Genomic DNA, 15,017 nt, shown 5'->3' with positions numbered 1-15,017 from the left:
ATTATAGCAGTGTGCTTATGCTTTCCACATCTGTGAATGCAAAGGAGAAGACTTTCATAGCAAGTGGTCACAGGACAGAACTGCTTTCCAAAACTGAATAGGTAGCTGACCCAGCCTATGTGCACACTCCTAGTTCTGTTGTGTGTTCCTACATAGGATCATAGAATATCAGGATTGGAAGGGACCTCAGGAGGTCATCTAGTCCAACCCCCTGCTCAAAGCAGGACCACTCCCCAGTTTTTGCCCCAGATCCCTAAGTGGCCCACCTCAGGGATTGAACTCCCAACGCTGGGTTTAACAAACCAATGCTCAAACCACTGAGCTATTCCTCCACCCCACATGAAGGATGAGGAGCCAGAATGTGTCTTGGAAATGGTGCTACTGCAAAAGCTCAATAGAGCATTGCAATGACATTAACTACTAAAGCATTCAATTATGGCAAGGGCCCTTTGCTTGTTCTTAGGCCACTGTTAATGCACTACAATGCCATCATTCATCAATGTTTCTGTTACATGCTAAATGCTTTGATTTCATAGAATATCAGGGTTGGAACGGACCTCAGGAGGTCATCTAGTCCAACCCCCTGCTCAAAGCAGGACCAATCCCTAATTTTTGCCCCAGATCCCTAAATGGTCCCCTCAAGGATTGAGCTCACAACCCTGGCTTTTGCAGGTCAATGCTCAAACCATTGAACTATCTCTGGGGAGCACTTAAGCAACATTAAGAAATAATCCGTGTTTTAGTTTTTTGTTCCTTCCCCACAATAGTTTTTGACAATCTGAAACAGGGATTTTTTGGTGAAATTTCTATTAGCTGAAAATTTTCACCCATCGCTAGGGCTGAACGTAACCCGGTAAGTGTTTTGAGGGTGCTCATACCATTGGGCCCAAGGGAAGCAAAGTACTTTTGTAAAGGTGCATGAATAACTAAGCCAAAATTTGAAACTTTTTTCTTGCACAGTATGAGGGAGTAGAAACAGAAAAATGAAGTCTTATTAGTGGATTAAGAATGACCAGGTAAACTGTCCGAAGGGACTTTAATGCCTGCACAATTTTATTGTCTTTTTACTGTGAGCCTCTAAGTATATTTCAAAATAAATTTTAAAATTTTCACATTTTTGTAACTGTTTTTAACTTATTTAATAAAATTGTAATGTGGATTTATTTTTAAATCACAAAAAAGCCACTGTTGCTCATAGGGTTTATCAAGTGCTATGTATGAGTACTCTCATGGTTGATAGTTGTGACTGCTTGGGGGAAATAGGGGAGGAGGGATCATCAAAGCAGTGTCAGATTTCTTCCATGTCACTTTACTTTTGTTTCCTTTGTATTATGAGTTAAATCGTTAACTGAAAAAGCCTTTATAGGTTTTTTAACGTCATTGTTTTTCATGTTGGGGCTTCTGTGTTATTTCAAAACTTAATTGTCCATAAACCCTTTATTTTTTTTAAACACAAAAAAATTACTGGGGGGAGGAGGGAACGGAAAGTATAGTCTGAGGGATATTATTACTTGCATTTCAATGGCTCCAGACTTATACAGAAAATACAACGTGCTGTGATTCCTGGCACCCTATTCTAAACCACTGTGAACTATCATCTTGATCATGAGTGGCCAATAATTTTCGCAGGGGGGCCACTCCACGAATTTTGGTGCGCCGTCATGGGCCGCACATTTCTACTATATTAATGGAGAGGGTGCACGGTCTGGGAGGGAGTTTGCGGGCAGGAGGGAGCTCCAGACTGATGTAGAGTGTTGGGGTGCAGGAGAGGGTGAGGGATGTGGGGTCCAGGAGTTTGATGCAGGAGGGGGCTCTGGGCTGGGGCAGGGGATTGGGGTGCAGGAGCGGGTGCAGCGTCTGGGAGGGAGTTTGGGTGCAGTAAGGGGTTCTGACCTGGGGCAGGGCGTTGGGATGCACCCACCCCCCTCATGCTGTGCCTTGGCCCTGTACCCCTCCGACAGCGCAGTGCTGAAGGGGTCGAGTGTGCTCGTTTTACGCACTTGACTCTCCTCCCCTATACTTTGGGGGCTTGGGGGGGGCGTAAAATGTAACCGTGCGCGGCTGGGGACTTTGAAGCTGCTGCGGAGTCACACAGCGGCGCCGCCGCCCCTCAGAGCGGGACCCTCGCAAACTCTCACTGTCAGGGACTGGGGGAGACTATGTGGGGCCCCTTCAAAGCCCTCTCTCTGCTTGGGCCCGCCCCGCCTGCGGCTGTCACGAGCGCCCAGGGGAGGGGAAGGCAGAACTGGCGCTCCTCAGGGAGCAGCTTCCCACGGACTCGCGGGCTTTTTTTTTTTTTTTTTTTTTTTAAAAGTAGTATTATTTTTTGCACATGCGCACACAGCGGGAAAAAGAAAAAAGGCTGGGCGAATGGGGACGTGAGCCCGCCCGTGGGCGCAATACGCATGCGCGCGGGTGCTGCGGCCGATCCCCGGAGCGTCGTTCCAGACCCTACGCACGTGTGGAGGAAGCCGGAAGTTGGGGTGGCGGGGGCGAGACTGAGGCGCGTGGCCGTTAGCCGCGTGCTGTTGCAGTGGGGGACGGGCGGGGGTAGATGGAGGTGGTCGAGCAGCTGGAGACGCTGAAGTTTGATAACGGGGGGGCTCCGGGGAGTCCCAGCACTGCGGGGCCGCAGCTGGGGCACGAGGACCCTGGGGGCGGCGAGGAGCTTGGCCAGGCCTCGGCGCCTGAGGCTGGCGGAGGCGCCGGCCCTCAGGGCCTGCAGGAGCAGCAGCCCGGCGAAAGCAGTTCCGACTCGGACAGGTGCGTAGCCCATTCTCGCCCCTGCGCCCCCGCCCCCTGTGCCGGCCGTTGGCCCTCACAGCTCCGGTCAGTTTCGGGGTTGGCAGGAGCAGCCGCGAAACTGAGCGGAGGGTTTGTCAGTTTCACGCTTGTGCGGCTTGGGGAAGCGCTGACCGGCGGAGCCCTGGGCCTGCCAGTCTCCACCATCAGAAAAGTATCATTGCCCCATTCGTGTGTATTTCCGTGATTATGGTTCTGCTGGCTTTGTCCCCCAGCAGCCCTCTGGATGTGCTCTTGTGCCTTGGATGTGCTCTTGTGCCTTGGATGTGCTCTTGTGCCTTGTCCTCCTCACAGGTGTTGTCTTCCCTGCGGAAAGGGAGGAGCACTAAGCATTACTTGCTGAAAATGTGAAAATTCAATCAATATAAAATTCAAGGCAGGTTGTTAACTGTCGAGGTTATTCGTATCAACTGGTGTTTTAAGCCAAACCCTAATCTCTACTCTTTGTTGGGTGAGTGTGTGGATGGGGAGTCATAATTTTAACAATGGGCTTGCAGAACTGTTCCTTGGGGTATGAAAGATAAGTGAGAACAGACTCGCTTTGTAAGTACAGATATGAGCAGAAGTGTAATACAGTTGGTGAGAGGAATTTTCCATCTACTTTGTGGCTAAGTCGGATCAGACTGACTTGAATCCTTCTATAGATTCACTATCAGGAGATAAATATGCTGTCCTGTTGGTTTTGTATGCTGGGGTCCTGAGCATGCTTAGGGAGCTGCAATTTACTAGCTACAGGATGCACACTTGGATACAATCATAAGTAATGTTTCTATCCTCTCCATTTGGCTAGGAGACTCCATCACATCCTGGTGTACAAAGACTTGGTCTCAGTTGTTCATGCCTTTATCACCTCTTGGCTGGACAGCAGCAATGCAATATGCCTGGGCATGAAGCCTTTGGCACTTAGGAAACACTATCTAGAACGAAACACTGCAGTGAATTTCCTCTGCATCATAGCAGACCTGTTCTCTGCTCTCTTCACCGACTTCCCATATAATTTTGAGTCAAGGTCTCAGTCCTTATCTGTAAAGCACTTTATGGGTCCAAGAGATCTAAAACACCACCTAAAATCCCGAGACAAAGACTGTGGTTAACAGTTCCCCTCTCCTCTTGCATAATGGAACTCTCAACAACGATAGTAAAAGTTCTGTCTCCCTCACAGAAATGATTCTCGGTGGATGGTACAAGACACTGGAATGAGCTCCCCCCCTGAAAGACCATCACAAACTTCATCACTTTCCATTTGAAGTGCAAGCCCATTTCTTTGACTTGCAGGGAGGGGTGACACACACACTCTGCTACAGCTCTCTTACATAGGTGTTGGGGGTGTGTGATTGACCTGACTGTCCCTGCCTGACACTCTCCACCCTCCATGCCTGGCTGGGCCTTTGGGACAGACCCTCCTCTCCTGTACCTGGCACCACATCTTCCTGTGGCAATGTACAAGGGGGGGTGGGGCACGCAAGGTTACATGTCCGTGTGTCTCTCTTCTCCCCCCCACCCCCATTTCTGCCAGGGTTCCCACCAGAATGTGGCCAGCAGCAGCCTTTCCGCACGGTGTGGGAGGGAAGGGATGGGAGCTGCTTCCAGCCGCAGGGCAGGAGGAGGGGAAGGGATGACCTAGCTCCTGTCTTTGCAGAGCTCATCTCTTCCACCCCCACCCCTGTGGCTGGAAGCAGCTCCTGTCCGTTCCTGCCCGCACAGTGTAGAAAGGCACCTCCAGGCTGCTGCTGGCCACCAACATAACCCAGCCTCCTCCTGTCCCATGGCTACAGCGCAGGCAGGAAGGGGTTAAACCCTAAGGATGCATTGTGCACCAGGGCCCAAGGAATCTGACTGCAGGGGCTTCAGAGAACCCAGCCAGAGAGGTAGCTCAGCCGGAGAGGGTGCCTAGGGGATGGAGCAGCCCCACGTTTCCTGGAGGCAGGACCGGTGAAGAGGGTGCTGTGGAGCCTGCAGGGTTGGGGTGCAAACAGGCTGGAAATCGCTTCCCCCCCGCCCCTCCAACCACCACTCCAGAGCTTAGCTGAGGCGCGGAGAGTCTAACCGGTGCCAGTGCTGTGCGGGCTTTAGCACCTCCTGGTCAGTGCCCCGGGCCGGAAGGTCTTGGGCTTTCCCTGGGTGCCTGCCCAGCCAGACATAGAGGGGGAAGGAAGGAGCCTGCTGGCAAGGCTGTTGGTGAGCTGAGTGCTCCAATCAGGGGCTGGTTCTCTGCACAGCTCTTGAAGCAGGACGCACCCCGCCGGGGAGGATATGGAGGAGCAGCAGGGCTGGGAGGGGTGTGTGAAGGGGTAAAGCAGGGAGAGGACAGCAAGAGGGGCAGCATGTAAAGGGCCGATGGGTGGGCAGCAGAGGCAACATGTAACTCCGCTGCCTGGTGCCTGCCTGCACTCACCAGCCACTGTAGCGCGCAGCCAGTGCTGGCTGGAAACAGGACAGGGGCCAAGAGCTGGCACGCAGCGGGGGCTGTACTGATGGACCAGCAGGGGGAGCGTCCGCCCCCGTGTTCTGCAGCTTTGCCCTGCCACCAACCTTGCACACCCATCAGCTGCCACTGGAACCCCCCCCCTCCCCCCACCACACACACTTATCACTGGTCCGGGCAGCTGGCAAACAGGGTTCTGGCCAGCAGCAGGACCATCCTTTATTGATTGGGGGGTGGGGGCGGGCGCAGAAGGGGAGAAACAGAAAATATGGGACAGTTTGCCTGTTTTTAAGAAAAAGTCCAGACACCTGCAGGAGGGCTTAAATGTGACTGTCCCTTTAAAAATGGGAAGTCTGGTCACCCTATAGGTGTGCTACAGCAGCAATGATGTAGCTATGGTGCTGAAGTGTAGACACTTACTCAGTGATGGAAGGGATTTTTCTATTGCTATAGTAAATTGACTCCTCCAAGAGGCAGTAGTTAGGTCAATGGAAGAATTCTTTGTTGACCTAGCTGTGTCTATAGTGAGGGATAGGTGAACCTAGCTACATTGTGCAGGGTGTGAATTTTTTCATGACCTTCACTGATGTAGGTATGTTGATCTGTTTATTAGATGTAGACCGGGCCTTAGTTGATTAGACCTTTCTTCACAACCAGATAGGAGCTCTATCAAAACCTTTTGTTACTCTTGACTGAGGTGTTGCTGATATGTCTGAATTAGGTTGTTTCTGCAGTGGCTTTTTTCTTTCCTTTCTGAAGAAACTTGGAAGATTGATATTGCTAATTCTCCTTTAAGGCTTTATAATAGCTTCCTAGAGATTCCATTTTGTTACTCTCCTTTTAGTATGTGTCTGGGAAATTGCAAAGAGTTCTAAGCTGTAGTACCATAGTTTGCTGCTGCTACTTTGCTCTCTCTCTTCTATCAGATATAGAAGATAGATTTTGAGAATGCAATGAAACGGGCTTTTAGAGAGTTGGCTGAAGCTGAAGTTGGAAAAGGTAGTTTGGGGGGAATGAAGGAACAAAATATGGACACCGTGTAGAATCAAGCACGTGCGTTTATTACGTACAGCGCTGACAGTGTCACCTCGCTTATTAAGCTCAGAGACACTGCCAAACAATTGATTACAATGGATTATATGGATTTTCCATGGGTAGTAGGAACTGGTGGGGTAGGCAGTCCCAAACCCCGGATAGGTCTAGCAGCAAGACAAGATAAGCACAGTAGCCAATGGTCGAAAGGTTACATAATGTGTCTGCCCATAGTTTCAGGTTAACACATGTCACTTAATTAGTACACAGGTATTTTCTTTTAAACAATATATAGTGTGTTAGTATAAAATATATATGTTGAATTCTGATTTGGGATCCATAGGAATGAAGTAGCTCCCCTGATTGTCCGACAGGTACACACCTAGGAGTTAAAGCAAAAGGACAAATGAAAAGTATATATCATTAAAGATAGTCTTTTAGTTCATTTGTGTTTCTAAGGCAGGCACTGGCAATGGCTTGGAGGAGAGGTGCACATCTGTGAGAGGGAGGATATCCTATCTCATACGGACGTGTTTGAACTTCTTCCGTAAACTCAAGGCTGGTGTGTAGGAAGGCACCTCTTCTACAGAAGAAACAGGGCCCCTTTCATTCCTTAGGTCTGTTTGCAACTTTGAGATAAAGCCCCCAATTATAATTTCCGCCTGGCTTCTTGCTGACCAAGCTTATCTTTGCAAAAAGCAAGGTTGTCCTTTGTTTGTTCTGCTTCTTAGCTAATATTGTTCACTGTTTGCTAGGCCTCTGTCTTCTTGACCAAACTCTGGATTTTGGGCCTGTAAAAAGAGCTGACACAGTCTGTATATCAGGTTGTAACATAAACAGCGTATGGATTTTAGCCCTTCAGGGGAGAAGTAATTTGGACAATTGCTGATGACAGTTGATTGCGCTCCCTAGTTGCACACCTTGCCATGTTCAGGCAGACCTTTCCAACCTCCAGGCCAGAGTGCTGCAGTAAATTCAGGGTTATCTTTGAAGATGGCTCAGAAACTTTAACTAATACAGAACCTGGGAGCCCCTCTGCTCAGTGGAACAAGAACATAAGAACTTGCATACTAGCCAAGTATCCTGTCTTCTGACAGTGGCCAATGCCAAGTTCTTCAGAAAAAATAAATAGAACAGGCAATCATCAAGTGCTCTATCCCCTGTCGTCCACTCCCAGCTTCTGGCAAACAGGTTAGGGACCATCAGAGCATGGTGTTGCATCCCTGGCCATCCTGGCAAGTAGCCATTGATGGACCTATCCTCCATGAACTGATTTACTTCTTTTCTGAACCCTGTTATAGTTTTGGCCTTCACATCATCCCCTGGCAATGAATTCCACAGGTTGAATGTGTTGTGTGAAGTACCTCCTTTTAACTGCTTGTGTGTGCAAATCAAGGTGTTGCTTCTTACCTATAAAGCCTAATGGTTTAGGACTTGGCTACCTTAAAGATGTCTTGTGCCCTGTATACCTTTGTGACAGATGAAATTGTTAAATCTCTAAATGCATAATTGCAGGGTAAAAAGAGGCCATTTTCAGGGGGTTGTCATTGACTGTGCAACTTGTTCCTTATCTGTAAGGGCTAGGAATTATTTACCTTCAGAGCATGTTGCAAAATGTATCTTTTGGAGCAAGTATTTGCTTGACTGGCTAGACTCCATGTTAATGTTTTTGTTGGTTGTACAGGAACGGTGGCTGTGTACTCTGTAGCAGACAGTTTAAACCTATAAGTTTAATTTTGTCATATGCTTAGGTGACATAGCAATGGACACACAACACCTCCACATAAACTTAAATTTGTTTTGTAACCACAATAGCTTTGCATAAATTGAAAGTGTGTTTGTGTGTGTAATATATTTGCAATTATTTTTATTACAGTGGTGTTCAGGAAGCCTAGTAAAATGGGACCTCAGTCAGGACTATGTAAACACTCATAGACCCAGTAAGCTTACAATCTAAGAAAGATGGTGGTTTTGTTCCATGGCCTAATCTTGTGTTGTGCCCTTATTTGAGTTATCCAAGGATAATAGATGAAAGTATAATCCTTATGTCTTTTATTTTACTGTACAATAGGAGTTTTCTTACAAAAAAAGACATAGATGTTTATAACGCCTGTTCTTTGTCTTATGCAGTGATACGGATTCTGATAGTTCATCTTCTGCCTCCTCTTCTTCATGTTCTCTTTCAATTGGATCAGCTGAAAGTGATGGTCAGCAAAATGGAAAGGATAACACATCTTCCCATGCTAAAACAAAAGATGAATTGCCTCTTGAAGTAAGTATATTATGAAAGCTACCTTTCCAACATTTTTCAGTTATCGTGTTAAATATATTTAACTTAATATATTTACAGCTTCTGTAAAATTCCTTTTTAAAAATAAAATAAGCAATGGGTTTATGGCTCTCACTTGCTGAGAAGTACCAGAGTTAATTATTTAAGATTTAGTCCTAAGTGGTGTACGGGATCTGGTCCAACAGGTGAATATAGCTGAACCACTTGGTAATAGCAACCATCATGTAATTAAATGCAACCCCCTTGTAGGGGGGGAAACCCAAAGAAACCCACCACAATAGCATTCATCTTCAAAAAGGGGATCTACACAAAAATGAGGAGGCTAGTTAATGGAAATTAAAAGGAATAGTCACAAGTGAAATGCTTGCAAACTGCATGGAAACTTTAAAAAAACCATAATAGAGACTTAAACTATATGTATATCCCAAATAGTTAAAAAAGAAAAACAGTAAGAGTGCCGAAAGAATGCCACCATGGTGAAATAGAATACAAGAGGTGGTTAGAGTAAAAAGACATCTTTTAAAAATTGGAAGTGAAATCCTACAGAGGAAAAGAGAAACGAACATAAATGCTGGCAAGTCGAGAGTAGAAGTGTAATTAGACAGGTTAGAAGAGAATTCGAAGAGCAACTAGCAAAAGAAATAAACCAACAGCATTACTTTTTTAAGTACGTAAAAATCAGGAAGCCTGCTAAACAATCAGTGGGGCCACTGGATGATCAAAGTGGTAAATGAAAGGCAAGGCTGTTGTAGAGATGTTAAATGAATTCTTTGCATCAGTCTTCACTATAGAGGATGTGAGGGAGATTCCCATTCCTGAGCCATTCTCTTTTGGTGACAAATCTGAGGAACTGTCAGATTGTGATGTCAGGAGAGAAGGTTTTGGAACAAATTGATGAACAGTAACAAGTCACCAGGACCAGATGGTATTCACACACGAGTTCTGAAGGAACTCGTATGAAAATGCAGAACTACTTATTGTAGTAATCTATCACTTAAATCAGCCTCTGTACCAGATGACTGGAGGATAGCTAATGTAATGCTGACTTAAAAAAAAAAAAAAAAAAAAAGGCTCCAGAGGTGATCTGGCAATTACAGGCTGGCAAGACTAAATTCAGGACTGGTCAGCTTGCTTGAAACTATAGTAAAAAACAAAATTATCAGACACATAGATGAATACAATATGTTGGGGAAATGTAAAGCGAAGTTATGCTTCACCAATCTATTAGAATTATTTGAGGGGATCAACAAACGTGGACAAGGGTGATCCAGTGGACTTGGACTTTCAGAAGGCCTCTGACAAGGTCCTTTACCAAAAGCTCTTAAGCAATGTAAGCAGTCATAGGATAAGAGGGAAGGTCATCTCGTGGATCAATAACTGCTTAAAAGATAGGAAACAAAGGATAGGAATAAATGATCAATTTCAGAATGGAGAGAGGTAAATAGTGTGGTCCACCAAGGATCTGTACTGGGACCTGTGCTATTCAACATACTGATAAGTGGTCTGGAAAATGGGGTAAACAGTGAGGTTGCAAAGTTTGCAGACCATACCAATTTATTTAAGATAGTTAAGTCCAAAGCTGACTCTGAAGAGTTACAGAGAGATCTCACTAAAGTGGGTGACTAGGTAAGAAAATGGCAGATAAAATTCAGTGTTGACAAGTGCAAAGTAATGCACGCTGGAAAAACATACAACTGTACATACAAAAGGATGCGGCTTAAATTAGCTGTTAGCACTCAAGAAACAGATCTTGGAGTCATCATGGATATTTCTCTGAAAACATCCACTTAATGTACAATGACAGTTAAAAAGTTAACAGAACCATATAAATATAAAGAACTATTAGGAAAAGGATCGATAGTCAGAAAATATAATGCCACTGTATAAATCCATGGTACACCCACAGCTTGAATACTGCATGTGGTTCTGGTCACCCCATCTCAGAAAAAGATATATTAGAATTGGAAAAAGTACAGAGAATGGCAAGAAAAATTAGGGTATGGAGCAGCTTCCTTATGAGGAGAGATTTAAAAGACTCTGACAGTTCATCTTGGAAAAGATGACTATGGGTGATATAATAGAGGTCTACAAAATCATGAATGATATGGAGAAAGTGAATAGGGAAATGTTGTTTACTCCTTCATGTAACACAAGAACCAGGGCTTACCCAACAAAATAAACAGGCTTAAAACAAACCTAAGGAAGAACTTTTTCAGACAACGTACATTCAACCTGTGGAACTCATTGCTAGGAGATGTTGTGAAGGCTAAAAGTATAACTGGGTTTTAAAAAGAATTAGATATGCTCATAGAGGATACGTCCATAAAGATGGTCAGGGATGCAACCCCATGCTCTTGGTGTCCATAAGCCTCTGTCTTCCAGAAGGTGGGACTAGATACATCGTGCAGTAATTGCCCTGTTCTGTTCATTCCCTCTGAAGCATCCAGCACCTGCCAATGTCAGAAGACACAAAAGTGGGCTAGATAGACCCTTGGTCTGACCTAGTATGGCTGTACTTATTTATTGGTTTTTCACTTCACAATGAGTCATTCATAGACAGACTTGTTAGAGGACATATAGACTACTTATAATTAACATTCATTATAAATTACAAGCTTGTATAATATTTCAGAATTTTCAGAGACATTTCAGTGTATTAAATAAGATCAATTTAAGTGAGAAGTTCACACAACTCAAAATATGAGTATATATATCTTCTGTTCATAGTTGCATTAGGTCCATTAGAAGGCTCTCTAAAGCAATTTGTCACTAATCTGGAAGTATTTGTTAGTGTGTTCCTTCATCATTTGTGTCAGGAAGATTTCCCTGGCTTTTTTTTTTTTGTTTTTGTTTTAAAATTTAAATCTTTTCTTTCAAATGTGGGACTTGTGAAACTTGGATGTATTCTGCAAGTTTTACAAATTATTTTAAAATGTTTGTAGAGTTATCAAACCTTGGAAAAGTAAGTTTTGAACCTCCCAAATGTGTTGGCTCTTCTTAAGCTCCGGAAGGATTCAAAGATTATGCTGACCATCCCTCGTCTCCATTCATATTAATGAGAATTGTCTGATGGGTAACAGAACTTGTTATAGATTTTTATATTTTGTTGTGTGCTTGCAATTAGTTCTGTTCTAAATACTGCAGATGAAACATCTTGATGTGAATCTAATTGTTCTTTTCTTTGCTCCTGAGTTTCATAAATGGTACAAACTTATTAAATATTTCTGTAATTATTACTCCCTATTTCAAGATGAGAACTAAATTCTAATTAAGATATTTAAAACTGGCTTCTTTCTGATAACATGAGGATGGGTAATTAGCCATAATCTACTTTAGATGAAGTAAGAATAAAAGGATTATAAAATAGCTTAATGCCATTATATAAATTGATTATATGCCCTCATCTATAATTCTGTGTGCAGTAATAGTGATCTTCTCACTTAAAGAATGCTACTGAGTTAGAGGGTGTTCAGAAAAGGGCAGTGAAAATGATTGAACTCCTCAGGATTGTTTATTTTGGAAAAGAGGCAAATAAGAAGGGACATGACAGAAGTATGTAAAAGAATGAAGCATATAGAGATGATAGACCAGGAGCTTCTGTTCTCCCTGTCTCAACACAAGAACAAGGGAATGGGTGGTGAAATTGAAAGGTGGCAAACTGAATACTGAAAAAGGGAAATGCTTTTTCACTTGATGCATATTTAGACTGTGGAACTCAGTACTGCTATGTGTCATTGAGGGCAAGAATTTATACGGTTTGGAGGGATTGGATGACAATATCACTATTGAATACTCAGAGTTGTAATATTTAATGCAAACAAAGTAACTTGGAAGGAATAGATATCTCATGGTTTTGAGCTTAAGCAAACTTCAAACTATTAAGGATTAGGAGGAGATCTTCATTGGGGCAGATGGTCCATACCTTCCTACTGTGAATGGCTTTTGCATCTTCCTTTGAAACAGCTGGTGCTGGCCATTGTCAGCCGGGATACTGGGTTAGATGGGGTTGGAATAGGATCATACAATACTATGGGTTTTATTGATCTTCTGTGTATTGTGTGGGACTCTCCTAAATGCATACCAATTAAATATATATACATTTTGAACAAACTTCAATATGGAAAAAGCAAAGAAATTCAGAATTTTTAAGCCTGTTGCCGTGTCCTTGTCCTATTGTTACCAGCTCATCTTGAGTGTATATAAGATAGTGTGCTTGCCTAGAGCACACTGAAGTATAATGAGATTTATCAAGACTGAGGACTAGCATTAGTGTTCTCTACTTTTGTAGGTTTTTTTTGTGTTTAGGACTTCACCCCATAAAAGCAAGGAAATTGATTGAGTCAAACGATGACAGGCTCTGTAGCTATAGCAATGGTCTGTCTGGTTCTGTAATATTGCTGATTTACCTTCTGAGTGTTTTTTGTTAGCTGGTACTTGTCTGTGGTTAAATTTACTACACTATTTAGCATTGAAGACCCATGAGCACCTTTGAAACGTTAAGGATGTGTTGCTCACTATAATATAGTCAACCACAAGCTTGGCAAAGCTGTGAAACCAAATGAGTACCTTATATGAGAGCAGAGCCATATTAGTATCTCTCTACAAACAGGGTTTTCATCCCAGAAGCTGTTTTGCTTTAGGGAGGGATAAAGCATCAGAATAATATCTACATTGGTGGTCACCAACCGGTCAATCGCGATCGACTGGTTGATCCTAGAGGATCTCCCAGTTGATCGCAATCTCCGGTGATGCAGTGGGGTTGTCGCTAAGGCATGTTCCCTGCCTGCCCTGGCCCCAAGCCGCTCCCAGAAGCGGCCAGCATGGTCTTGGGGGAGGGGGCGGGCGGTAGGGGTCTCTCTTCATGCACTGCTCCTGCCTGCAAGCACCGCCCCCGGAGCTCCCATTGGCTGGGAGCGGGTAGCTGTAGCAAATGGGAGCTGCAAGGGCAGTGCTTGCAGAGAGGGTCAGTTTGCAGAGCCACGTTCCCCCCATCTCCTCCCGCAGGCTTTATGCCGGTGGGAGAGAGCTCTCTTGTTAACATAATAAAATCACTTCAACAAGGGGTGGTAGTTATGTCGGTGGAAGCAGCTTTCCCACCGACATTGTGTTGTGTACACTACCACTTATGCAGGTGAAATTTATCGTATGTCCCTCAGGGGTGAGTTATTTTTTTCACATCCCTGAGCACCATAAATTTTGCCGACATAGTGATAGTGTAGACGTGGCCTTAGAAAGTCACAGAAACTGCAGTAGTCAGGCTGTCTCCCCCAACTCAAAGTTGGAGGTAACTGGCTGAAAGGGTGTGTATAAAAGCTTGCAAGGAAACATGACAATGTAGGTAAAACCTATGTCTATAGGACTTTTTGTTTCAATCTTTTGCTTTAGGTGTTATGTACCTCTGGGTGAATGAATAATAATTTGTTTTGAGGATTGTTTTTGAGTCACTTTAATCAGCTGATGTCACAGGCTCCCAGAGGAAAAGGGCTTACAGGTGCCAAACATAGTTGGTCCTGTTGGGTTAACATGATTGTTAAAGGGGGAGACCCAGTCTGAGTGAGTGAACTGCATGGGTTTTTCCCATAAGAGAGGGTAAAGAAAGCCAGACCTCCCACCTGCAGGGTGCACTCAAGAGGGATTAAAAGGGGTCTAAAGTGCAGCTTGCCCTGTAACTGTGACACCCTGTATACCCCGATTTAGAAATCTGTCCAGGAATATGTCTCTCACATGCTACTGTTTTGAGAAACTGACTCAGAATAAATTGAGGGAAAAAAGTACTTGCTACACAGAAATTCCCCTTCATTACGTGATTCTGGATTTTCAAGCAGGAGGAGCCTTTCTTACAGAGGAGCCCTTCCTGAAAATTCAGTCAGCAATAATTAGATGTCAAGAGAACTTCAACTAGACAGCAGTGTTCTTCCTCAGACCTAATAGCCTCAGCTACATACATAACCCCAATGCACAGCTCAAGATGAGAGCTCTGCAATATTGGCTAGCAAAACATCTGCCAAGTTGAAATTGACTCTCCCAAGAGAAGCTCTCCTATCTTTTGTGGTAGACAGAGTGTTGGCCAAACCGGACAGTCTCTACGCAAAAGAATAAATGGACACAAATCAGACATCAAGAATTATAACATTCAAAAACCAGTAGGAGAGCACTTCATTCTCCCTGGACACTCAATAACAGACTTAAGTCACCATTCTTCAACCAAAACAAAACTTCAATGAGAAACTGCAGAACTGGAAGTAATTTACAAACTTGACACCAACAAATTAAGCCTAAATAAAGACTGGGAGTGGCTGGGTCACTACAAAAAATAATTTTTCCTCTGTTGATACTCAGACCTTCTTGTCAGCTGCTGGGAATGGGCCACATCCACCTTGAATGAATTGGCCTTGTTAGCACTGACCCCCCACTTGGTAAGGCAACTCCCATCTTTTCATTTGCTGTATATTGATACCTGCTTTCTGT

The 15,017-nt window shown here is 44.2% G+C and overlaps 1 protein-coding gene across 4 annotated transcripts in view; it reads left to right on the top strand.

The window, feature by feature from the left end:
* The first annotated feature begins 2,541 nt into the window (after positions 1-2,541).
* Positions 2,542-15,017, top strand: part of NAF1 (nuclear assembly factor 1 ribonucleoprotein) — a 76,605-nt gene continuing 64,129 nt past the window's right edge. For all 4 annotated transcript variants that reach the window (XM_073341515.1, XM_073341512.1, XM_073341514.1 and 1 more), the window contains exons 1-2: positions 2,542-2,763; positions 8,390-8,531. In XM_073341515.1, coding sequence (XP_073197616.1) covers positions 2,555-2,763; positions 8,390-8,531 — 351 coding nt within the window. In that variant the 5' untranslated portion in view covers positions 2,542-2,554. The remainder of the gene's footprint in view (positions 2,764-8,389; positions 8,532-15,017) is intronic.

Source organism: Lepidochelys kempii, chromosome 4 (assembly GCF_965140265.1).
Source record: "Lepidochelys kempii isolate rLepKem1 chromosome 4, rLepKem1.hap2, whole genome shotgun sequence".
In the NCBI taxonomy this organism is placed as follows: domain Eukaryota; kingdom Metazoa; phylum Chordata; order Testudines; family Cheloniidae; genus Lepidochelys; species Lepidochelys kempii.
Note: the sequence above shows the minus strand (reverse complement) of the source record. Positions and strands in the feature narration are given on the sequence as shown.